Below are 12,301 nucleotides of genomic sequence, written 5' to 3' on the forward strand. Positions count from 1 at the left end.
GCTTCAAATTTGCACCTCTGCAAAATTATAATTACTACAAGTTTTCAACTTTTGAAGTTACTGGAAATAGTCTAACTTACACATGTTAAGGGTATATCAAATATATACTTCTTTACCTTACTGATGCTCTTGACATAGATTTTGATTTTCTTAAGTCCCAAACTACCACACCCAACCTCACCATTCTTGCCACAATTCCCAGGCAACTATCCATGGTCTCAGGGCTTAGAAGATCACACTATAGTATGCTACAATGCAGGGAAAGCAGGACAGGTGCCTCAGATCAGGATTAGATAAGCAGCAAGAAAATCTCAGAAATAATTAGTAACAGATTCCTATCAAAAGCATAGTTTCAAATTCTAATGATTTTAAAAAGATTCTCAGATTTCTTCAGTAAAGAGGAAAGATGTGAAGACAACAATGAAGATTTAGACGCTCAACCAACTGAGCCATCCAGGCACAAGGGACAAGGGGTATAAAAAAGTAAGAGTTATGAGAGAACCTAAAGTCGGTATGGTATGCCTGAGTTAAATTCCAATTCTGTCACTCACCAGATGCACAACCTTAAAACTTTCAAGTTCTCTAAGCCTCAGAATCCTCTTTTATTTTTTAATTTATATGAGGCCTCGAGATAGAGCAAGCTAGCCTCTCAAGAGCAGGGAGGGAGGGAGAGAGATAAAATATGCTAAGCAGGCTCTATGCTCAACTTGATCCCCGGGATAGTGACCTAAGCTGAAATATTTAGATGCTCAACCAACTGAGCCATCCAGGCACCCTCGGTACCCTCTTTTTAAAAAAATGTTTGTTTATTTATTTAGAGACAGCCAAAGACAGAGAGGACAGAAAGCAGGGGAGGGGCAGAGAGAATTTCAAGCAGGCTCCACACCCAGCCCTTGGATCTCAGAGCCTCAAAATCATGACCTGAGCTGAAATCAAGAGTTGGATGCTCAACTGAGCACCCCAGTATCATCTTTTAAAAAGCAGAGATACCTACTTCAGACAGTAGTTGTAAAGACCAAATTAAGATAGACATATGAAATATTTGACAGTGTCTGGCACAAAATAAATGTTTACTACAAGTTTGCCTTTTAAGCAGATAAAAGAACTTTAACCCAAAACAGAAGTGAAAATTCTAGTCCCTTATAAATCCCAGTTTCAGGTTCACGATTTTAAAATCAATCAAAGATTCTATGTAGGAGTACTGAGAAGCACCACATGCAAGTAACAAAAGGAGAATAACACTTTAGGAGGATCAAAAATAGGGGCACCTGGGTAGCTCAGTCAGTTAAGCATCCAACTTCGGCTCATTGGAGCCCCACACCGGGCTCTATGCTGACAGCTCAGAGCCTGGAGCCTGCTTAGGATTCTGTCTCCCTTTCTCTCTCTCTGCTCCACCCTCCCCCACTCACATTCTTTCTCTCTCCCTCAAAAATGAATATTAAAAATTTTTTTAATGTTTATTTTTGAGGGAGAGAGAGAGAGACAGAGCATGAGCAGGGGAGGAGCAGAGAGAGAGGGAGACACAGAATCTGAAGCAGGCTCCAGGCTCTGAGCTGTCAGCACAGAGCCCCCACGCGGGGCCCGAACCCACGGACCGGGAGATCATGACCTGAGCCGAAGTCGGACGCTCAACCGACTGAGCCACCCAGGCGCCCCTTAAGTGTACTTTTTAAAAAAATATTTTTATTTACTGATTCTGAGATAGAGAGAGCACAAGTGGGGAATGGGCAGAGAGACAGAGGGAGAGAGAATCCCAACCAGGCTCTGAACTCTAAGCGCAGAGCCCCAGTGTGGGGCTTGAACTCACAAACCGTGAGATCACAACCTGAACCGAAATTGAACGCTTAACACACTGAGGCACCCAGGTGCCCCTCATTGGTTATTTTTAAAGTAAAATTCTTTCACACACATATGTATTAAATGAAATAACAGCCAACGTTCTCCTCCTCAACTGTCTATACTGTTTTAGTCACTGAATACATGTATCGGTTGGTTTTTTGTCTGTTTTTGCTACTGATACTGAAACTTGATTTTGGTATAGAAAGAAAAGATAAAGACAGCAGAGGGAGGCAGACAGACACACTCATTCACCTCAATGACAAACTCCTATATCATTAAGGTAAAAGATCTACAGTCCACAAAACAGAGGGAAAGCACAGTAAATTCTAGATCATAAATTCCTTAATTTCTTATTAATAAGATGTTCTGAAGCAGCATGAAGTTTTTCACAAACTTCCAGTAATAGACCATCAGCATTTTGAACTCATGCATTAATTGGCAAGCAGAGAGGATCTCTGGATACAGATAAAAACCACACATGTATACAGGGTACACTATGAATGGCATTCTGTGAACGAACCTCTTTGTGGCTCTAATAAATTAAGTGGTAACAATGACTGATCTTTCTCATCTAAGTATACAAAACCAATTCTCCATTTTTTTTTTTTTTGGTCTGGAAACCATTCACCTCTGCAACATACTCCCAACAGTTAACATCTTTCACCATCGGCAGATATTTTTAACTTCAACGACTATCACTGTGCCCCATTTCCACCCTTAATCATTATTACTGCAATACCACCCCCAGATAACTACATAACTACTGCCTCAACAGGCTCCTATAAGCTTTTCAAGCTGGGAGGAACCTTGGAGGTCATCTATTACAAGCCCCTCAGTCTGTATCAGAGCAAATTGTGTCCCTTAGTAACTTAGATGATTTAAATAATGGTAAGTAAAATAGTTACAGCAGCTTCCATTTAAAGGATGGCGGTGGGAGGGGGCTGTCATTGTGTGCCAGTCATTGTATCAAAAACTTTAGATGTATAAAGCCACTGAATCCCCACAACACACCTTGAGATAGATTTTATTACTCATATTTTACAGATGAGGAAATTAGGGCACAGAGAAGTCAGCCTGAGCCACAGACTAACGGGTAGAGGCAGGAATTCAAACCCAGGTGTTGGGTGTTCTGACTCAAACCAGAGCTCCTTCCACGGGATAAAGTACCTCAGGCTTGTTTCTTAAGCCCAAATCATTGAATTTATGCCCAACATACAGACAATTCTAATTTTTACTCCCAAATGTTAGTATTTATAGCTACATACTTTCATTTATTTGAGTCCTCACAAGAGCTGAGACAACTATAGAGTATAAGCTCCATTCTTCAAATGAGGAACAAGCTCACAAATAATGTGCCCAAATTCACACAGAGAAATCGCCAAGCTGAATTCAGAACTCAAGCCATGTTTCTTCCAAGAATGATATTACCACATGCTAACTCTCATGAAATTATGGGACTGGCCAACTACTAATAAAAATCTTAACATGGAAAATATGAGCTCACTTGCACACCAAAGAGATTGAAGATCTGAAGTTAACTGTACTCAAAAAACAAAGGTGACAGGTCTATCTTCCAATGCACCAATCAATAAATTTTGTGCAGTGTAGAAGACACATCCAGATTACAGCATGATGTGATGAAAGAAATGAAAACGACTATAATTTTATTCATGTTCATACCTTAATCACTGCAGTTATTGTAATATTTGAAACAAAAAGAGCATTCACTTAACTAATATTTATTGAAAATCTACTGTGCCTCCTGTGTACCACTGTGACGGTGGTACATGAGGACTTTAGGTGGCACATGGAAAACTCATATTAGGTATGTATTTTAGTACTTACAGATTTTAAAGAAACTTTAAAAGATAGAACTAATGCAACAAACCAGTGGTTTCAGATCTTGTTTCTTACAAGGGGAATAAAATTAACATAGTGATATATTTATGGGGAAGGGCAAAATGAGCGCTTAACTTCTGTAATATTTTTCTATTTTCAAAAAAGTCTGAAAAGAGGCGCCTGGCTGGCTCATTTGGAAGAACATGCAACTCTTGATCTTGGGGTCATGATTACTTAATAAAACTTAAAAACAAATCTGAAAAAAAGCAAGCCAACATAGAGAAGAGTGTTAATTATACAGAAGTTAGAAAGATGTGGCAAAAATCAGGAAGGCAGTATAGGAGAATGACATTTTAGAAACTATGCTGACAAAACAAAATCTCCTCCTTTAAGAAACTCACAGAAGAAAGATCTAACAGCCTCATTCATAAGGAGATTTTCAATAATGCAGATTTTATTTTCAATGTAAGATTTTATAATTCAATTGTTTTCAATAATTAGTTATTGATAACTACTTTTAAGCAACTTAACTTTTATTTTCCTAATCATATGTCAAAATCGCTCAACACAGAGAACTTGAAATTTCAGGGAGGGGGTGGGGGGACAAAGCAGACTCAACATAAGCAGTGTCAACACAGGAATGACGACTATTTATTGAGCATTTAGGCAAACAGTGTGCTAAGTTTTCCCTGTATTAACTACTTATACTAGGAGATGCTACTATTATTCCCATTTTATACTTGACAATACTAGTAACAGTTTTCAGAGGAAGTGTAATTATGAGAGGGTAACAGTGCTGCTACAGTTTTCCATGTCTCCAAAACTCTATCAGACTTAACTAGACACAAAGCGAAAAGCCAATTAACAAAAATAAAGTTACAAAAATGAACTTATAATAAAACTAGCTGGAAAACAAAAAAAAACCTAGCTGACCACGTAGTCAATTTCTCAAACCCCAAAGAGTAAAACAGGTGAGAAAAATGAGTTACATGACCTGTACCATATCAGGTTCCGAGGAAGAGAAAGCAGAAACAAGTCATGGTGTACCTGAAGGGCCTAGGAACAGAACCACACAACAGCCAACAAGCATTCACTAGAAATCATGATACGCCAATCTGAGAACAGCAGCTGAAACTGAAAAGGGTTTTGCCCACTCCACTGCAGAGAAAACGGAAGGGACCCACAATGAGAGCTGAAGGACAGCAGCAGTCTTGCTCCCATGTGCTCTTAAAAATGACTAACCAGAGCTCCTATTCAGAGATGACCCCAGTATAAGAAGACGACAATAAAGATGAAGGAAAAGACAGGATCCAAATAAAGCAGAAATTGGAAAAGGGAAGCTGGAAATTTCAGAAAGCAAGCTCCATGTTCTTAAACACTACAAACAACAAGAGAGCTCCAAGTTAGGAATGCTACTGAGCCCTATCTCGTTCTCAAGGGTCAGGAAAACTTATTTCACGTAAAAGAGTACAAGAGAAAAATATCAAGGTTAAATCCTGTACAAGGTGATTATAAGGGAAAAAAAAGAGAGTAAGGAGAACAAACGTCCCTACAGACAATGAGAGGAATCCACAAAGACTCGTACAAAAACAAACAAATTCTGTATAATATTTATAAATGAGCTAAAGACACTTACAAAATGATAGAAGTCAGAATTAGAGAAACTCAGAAAATGAAGCAATAGAATTCGGAAACCAATTAGGTAGAAACTTAAAAATTACTTCAGGAAATAAACTAGAAAGTACGGGAGAACAAAAGAACCTAAGAGGTAGTAACGCAGTAAGAGTTCTTCAAAGGAAGGTATTTTTAAAAATCGAAATAGAATTAAATTAGAAATTTCAGGAGCACTTGGGTGGCTCATTCAGTTAAGCATCCGACTCTTGATTTCAGCTCAGGTCTTGATCTCACGTTTGTGGGATCAAGCCTCACATCAGGCTTCATGCTGAACCTGCAGCCTGCTTGTCAGTCTGTCTGTCTGTGTCTGTCTGTCTGTCTGTCTCTCTCTCTCTCTCTCTCCCTCCCCCTCCCTGTTATCTGCTCCTCCCTTGACCCTCCCCTACACACTCTGGCTCTCTCAAAATAATAATAAAAATAAAGTTCATTCTTTAAAACAAAAAAAAATTAGAAATTTCACTTTGAAAAACACTATCAAGAGAATGAAAACCCACACTGTTATAGCAAGTATTTGCATATCATATCAGATAAAGGTCTTTTATCTGTAACATATAAAGAACTCTCAAAAACCAGTAAGAAAACAACTCAATTTTTAAATGGGCAAGATTTGAAGAACCAATTTACCAAAGATGATAGACATACAGCAAACACATGAAAAGATATGCAACATCATTAGTCATTAGGGAAGTACAAATTAAAACCACTATGCAATATGTGCCTATTAGAATGACTAACACAAAAAAGAATGGCCATACTAAATGTTGGAAAGGACGTGGAGAACTGGAACTCAACTCCCAAAGTACTGCTGGGAATACAAACTGGTGCAATCACTCTGGAAAACAGTTTGGCAATTTCTCAAGAAGTTAAACATATATCCACCACATGATCCAGCCATTCCACACCTAGGTTTTTATCCAAAAGAACACTTATGTCCACATACAGATTTGTACACAAATGTTCATAGCAGCTTTTGTAACAGAAAAAACTGAAAATAATCCAAATGTCCATCACAAACGATTGTATTAAAAAAAACTGTAGGGCATCAATATAATGAATACTACTCAAAAAGGAATGAGCTGCTATTATCCAAACCTGGATCTCGGTTGAGTAAAAGAAGGCAAAGGATACAAACTGTATGATTCCATTTAGATACAATTTAGAACAAGCAAACTAATCTAAAGTGATGGAAAGTAAATCATTACTTGCCTGAGGGCAGGGGAAGCATACACAGGGAAGAAAGATTACAATGGGGCATGAGGCAACTTCTAGGAGTAATGAATGGATATGTTCACAATGTTGAGTGTGGTCACTGTTTGAATGTGGGTATCAAAATTTAGCAAACTACATATTTTCAACAAATGAAGTTTACTGCATATAAATTATACCTTAATAAAACTGTTTTTTTTTTTAAACAGGAATAAGGAAAAAGAATTCAACAAAATGACAAAATACTGAAGACATGCAAGATGATTTGACAAATAAGAATACAAGGGGGGGCGGGGAGGACAACAAAAACCAAAGGACATAATTTGATTTCCTGAAATTAAAAAAAAAAAAGGTATAAAAAATCTGAAAATACAGATTGAAGGAGCACACCACATACCTGAGTTTACTGACCCAAAAATGCCCAATACTAAAACAAAGTCCAAAAAAATTACTGCACCTAACAGAAAAAAAAAGTTCTTTGGGAATCTAGGCAAAAAGTGTAGATGACTTAACAAGGTAAAGAAAATTAGATTATCATCAGATTTTTGATAGTAACTTTGAGTTGCAGGAAAATGGAATTAACACATTTACACTACCAATTATTTTATTTCCAACCCCACTGACCTTCAAGAACAAAGGGCACAAACTCTTAAAAATATACAAGAACTCAGGAATGCTCCCATGAGCTCTGCCTAAAGAATCTAGTACAGAACGAACTCCAGACAACCAAACTGACTACAGATATTGACCTAAGGACTAGGGTGAGCATCTGAAATAGAGCCACTATAAAAGATTAAGTGATGGTTAAGAGAGACTTCTGTAATTGTTACATGTTCAGATAATGTAGATACAACTAATTTCTTAAATGGGGGCTACAAACTGGAAGAGATATGAAATATATTTAATGTCCTCAATAATTACATTGGTGATATTATTAGACTTTTCCCCTGTGTCCTTGGAACCAAAACTGTGGAAGAAATAAAACACTGTAGTCCTGATTTTGAATTGGAACCATCAGTATGAATCATTAAGTATTTCATTAGCTTCTATCCACTGAAGAGGCTTGAAACAATGACCAACTCAGTAATAATAAGCAGCTCTACTCTCCAGTTTGTACTCTTTAAAGACCATTTCCCACTAAAAGAAGGCATGACTTCTTGAGAAATGGCTGATTCCAGGTCTGGGCAGGAATGAGCTCAGATCATACCAGGGAGTTATTAAGTCAAAGGACTCTGGAATCAAATTAAAGAAGCTCCCACAGGATGAACATGGGACAATATGCCCACCAAAAAGAGTAACTGCAACTAAGTTTATCAAATAAGTTTAAATCTACAACTGAAACCCATCAAATGTTTAAATTCATGACTGAAACCCACCACATATGTTTGTTTATCCAACACATAGTATATACTTGGCATTAAGTTACAAACTGTTACCTTCAGAAAAGTTTTGTTCAAGGTAATGTCCCATTATCAACATAAATACAATTTTTTCAAGTAGCCAAAACCAACAAATTTGGTGATTGTTTTAGATAATCTCTGTATTCATAACAGTTTAGTACACCATGTCTTGGCATCTTTCCCAACTTCCTATATTAGATGTTTATAGGTAATTTTTAATAGACCAGAAAGCAAAATTGTTCCAGGGCTAATTTTCCTACAACCTCCTGCTCAGTAAAAACCTATACTTCGAATTCTAAATTGTTTAGAAATCAAATTGTTTAGAAAACAAATCAATTGTTTTCTTTTTGTATGAAAAATAAACAGCCTAAGTTGTCACTAATTTTCATCCATAAACAAAGTTCAAATATTTTTTTTGTTAATAATGTTACTATAACGTATCAATGAAGATAAAAACAGAACTACGTAATTTTTATCTTAAGCAACCTATCCTAAAACACTAAAGAGACCTGATCTGCTGTTCTTTACGTTTTCTTGTTAAAATCTTAGAAGTTACATAAAGCTCAATTTAACAATAAATGAATGACAGAAACTTTGCAAATTTCAGAATCAAAAGTTAAGAGGCACCTGAGTGGCTCAGTGGGTTAAGTGTCATCGGACTTCGGCTCAGGTCACGATCTTGCCGTTGCCGATCCTGTTAGAACCCAGTACCCCGGCTCTGTGCTGACAGCTCAGAGCCTGGAGCCTGCTTCAGATTCCGTGTCTCTCTCTCTCTCTCTCTCTCTCTCTCTCTCTCTCTCTCTGCCCTTCCCCGACTCACACTGTCTGTCCCTCTCTCAAAAATAAACATTAAAAAAAAAAAAAATAAGGCATGCTCATGATAAGCAACAAAGGCTAAAACTTTGTAAACACCAGCTGCTTTAGTAACTCTAAAAATATTTTCCAAATGCTATAAAAAATCTAACACCACCATTTTAATACAAAATACTATTAGTAAATGTAAAAAGGTTGGAGGGGGGAGAGGGAGTAAGGTGGTGGACCTTAAGACCTCTATCAAGACAAAATAATTATCCACAAAAATCAGGTTAAATTTTCCTACCCACCTGGTGATCCAAACAGGATATTAAAAAACATTTCTTTCAGAAGTTTTCAACTATTTACACATTTACAGCCAATGAAAGTTATCAAAAGAGAAGACAGTTTGTACAGACCTGATAAGGAGAAGAGGTTTTAAGTATTTATCTCCCAATAATTTGATATAATCTTGTGTATCAAAACTCTGAAAGTAAAAAGCTTTTCCTCCTGATATTGTACAGAGATAAGTTTGGACCAAGTAACAATTCAAAAGACAGTGGCAATCAGAGTATTTACCATTTAGGGATTAATTTCTTTTTGAGACCTGGCATCTAGTCATTTTTAAGCTTATCTACATAAATACTAGTGAGTTATGTTCCATCAATTTTTAAAAGATGCTCTAAGAGTAATTCAGAGGCAAAAATGATTTTTCCCCTAAAGGATTCCATTTTTTAAGTGGAATAAATAAAAATGTAAGATTGAATACATCAGATTCTTAAGCTGATGATAATTTTAATAAAGCACTACAGAGACTCAGTTTGTCTACATGACCACTCAATCAGAGTATCTTTTTCCTTTCTAAATTAGGCTAGTTATTAAAAGGCTACACACACTAGAGCCACAAGCCAATCTTGTGAGAAATGAACACTGGCTAATAAAGCCAAAGAAAGCAGTTATCACTTGCTAAACCTTACACTCTTATAGTAGGCCTCAAAAGAAACTGTACAAAAAGGACATAAGGGAGCCAAAAGAACGCTCACTTATTAACACTGCACCCAAAGAAATCTCTCTCCTTCCTGCTCCCCACCCCTTACCCAAAGAGAAGAGTACAAGGAAGTCACAAATCTGCACTACTTTCTACAAATTAACTTGGTGATGGTGAAAACAACTCCTGCAACATAAACTACACACACAATGAGATGGAAGGATCCTTTTGAAAATAAACTTCATAGTTTAAGTTTCAGATTCACAACATTTGGAAACAAGCCTAATAAAATGCTGAGCATATGTAACAAGTTAGCTATCCTAGAAAGTTTACAGGACAGTCAAAACTGTAGCATCTGGAAATTGTCAGATAATCACCAGAAGTCCTCAAGAGAATAAATAGAAATGACACTTCAAACACTCAAATATATAAATATGACAACAAATGGTTGGATACAGGACAATATTGGAAAATACCACCACCAACAAAAAAATTTGAGACAGAATCAAAGCCACAAAATTTTGGAAATAAGTCTGTTTGTTATAGCCAAAAGGGTCATAACAGACGGGATAGGCATTCTTTTCTCTAGCTCTTCAGACTAATAAATTCTAAATGTACAAAAGCATAGATAGAAAGAAAATTTTAACATATTTTTAAAACTCATTACAGAGTATACATAAAGCAACTAAAGTATATGCATTTAGTAAATGCTTTAATAACTGCAGCTTGTACACTTTGGACACACGTGTTATTCACTTCTTCTGAAATACAGTTTTTTCCCTTTCCTAAGCAATTCTGAATGATACACAGGACCATAACTAATACGTGTTTTCAACTCACATTGTTTCTCCAGTCTTGGCTACATGACAAAGAAACTGATCCAGGACAGGACAAACTTCCTTTTTTCCCCTCTTCTCAAAATCTAGATAAGGGAAAAAAGAAAAGTTATCAGTGTTTCTCAAAGGCCATCAACCATTTCCAAAGCACTACAAAAACAAACTTTCCTCCCAGTCCTTCCTCAAATATTAAGAAGCAATTATTTAAAAAAAAAAAAAAAAATCAGCCTCTCAACCAACTAGCTACCTCTGACTCCCAAAGTTCTAGTTCCAACATTTGTCTCCTCACACGTAACAAGAATCCCCCTAAAGGGGGCACTCAACCTCTCCACAAAGCATTAATGTGGTGTTTCTCAAAGTGTGGTCCGGAGGAACACCAACATCACATTTATCTGGGAAACCAGTTAAAATACAAATCCCAGGCCCCAACTTCCACAAGCTGTTTATCTACGTTAAGTTCATAAACCTGCGTCTTAAGAAACTGCAGCTACCTAACGTAGCCGTTCCCAAATGATTTTGGAGGTCAATTCATAATTCCGAAAATGCTGAAATCACACGGTATTCGAAGTTTGAGAACCACGGTTCTCAAGCCTGTTGCGTGGAAGGAGACCACCTTAGAATCAGGGCGCGTGGAGGAATGACTTCAGAAGCTCTGAAAAAGACTTCCTGAGACTCTATTTAAAGTTGCTCTACCGCCCTCTCCCCGCCACCCCCACCCCCCCAAACCTTCTACTTTTTCTCTTAGCCCGACGCCTGGCGAACGGGGGCCTGACAGAGAACGGAGCCTGCCTGGAACGGGGCTGCGGGCCCACGACCTCACCCCAGAGGGGTCGGCGAGAGGCTGGGGCCCCTACCAGAGCTTCCCCGGCTCCCCTCCCCCAGCCCAGACGCCGGCGGCCGACACAAAGCCCAGAGCGGGGTGGGAGGGAGCTGCCCACAGGGCTCCCCGCCCCTGGGGAAGTGGGAGGGGGATGGGAGCCGGGGAAGCGCAACCCCCCCTCCCCCGGCCCGGCCCCTCGGAGCCCCCAGCCCAGAAAAAACAGGAGAAGGAGCTGTAGAGGGTAACGAGGAAGGGAGAGGGGGCAGCTACCCCCACCTTTCAGCGCCTCCTGCAGCCTCTCGACGTCCATGGCTTCCCGGAGTCCCTCGCAGCCTCCGCCTCCCTCCGCGGGTCTCCCGAGGACCGGAACGCCTCCCCCCACCCCCCCGACGCCCTCCCCCTCCCTCGCACACACTCCGGCACGCAGGCGACCGGGGGGGGCACCGAAGGGAGCCGGGGGAAGCGAGCGAGAGAGCGAGACCGAGAGAGCGAACACCTCCCTGAGCCGCTACCACCAGCCCTCCAACATGGCGCCCGGCACGTCACCGCGCGCACGCTCCCTGCCGCCGTCCTCGCGCCCGCCGCGCGCCCCGAGCCGAGCCCGAGAGCGCGTGCGCGGCGGAGGCGGGCCGCCAGGGCTGTCCCATAGACCCGGCAGGCGCCCGCCGCCCCGCCTCTCCACTGGTGATGGCCCGCCGCGCCCCTGTTCCAGCTAGAGTGGTCGCGGCGGGGTGCTCCTGGCCAGTTCCCAGGATTTGAGTACTTACCTTTGCTAGCTGTGTGATATTGAGCAATTTACAGAGCCTCTCTGAGCCTTACTTTCCCCGCCCGTGTGAGGATGGCACTAGTACCGACCACCTTGTACAGGTGCTGGGAGATTGAGTGTATACACACAGCGGTCAGAGTA

General features: G+C 39.8%; 1 protein-coding gene across 1 annotated transcript in view; it reads right to left on the bottom strand.

Moving 5' to 3' along the window:
- Positions 1 to 11,941, bottom strand: part of PPP4R2 (protein phosphatase 4 regulatory subunit 2) — a 54,074-nt gene extending 42,133 nt beyond the window's left edge. Inside the window, exons 1-2 of the mRNA XM_058726216.1 lie at positions 11,671 to 11,941; positions 10,579 to 10,660 (exon numbers count right to left, since the gene is read on the bottom strand). Coding sequence (XP_058582199.1) covers positions 10,579 to 10,660; positions 11,671 to 11,704 — 116 coding nt within the window. The 5' untranslated portion in view covers positions 11,705 to 11,941. The remainder of the gene's footprint in view (positions 1 to 10,578; positions 10,661 to 11,670) is intronic.
- Positions 11,942 to 12,301: the final 360 nt, after the last annotated feature.

This window comes from Neofelis nebulosa, chromosome 4 (assembly GCF_028018385.1).
Source record: "Neofelis nebulosa isolate mNeoNeb1 chromosome 4, mNeoNeb1.pri, whole genome shotgun sequence".
Taxonomy (NCBI): Eukaryota; Metazoa; Chordata; class Mammalia; order Carnivora; family Felidae; genus Neofelis; species Neofelis nebulosa.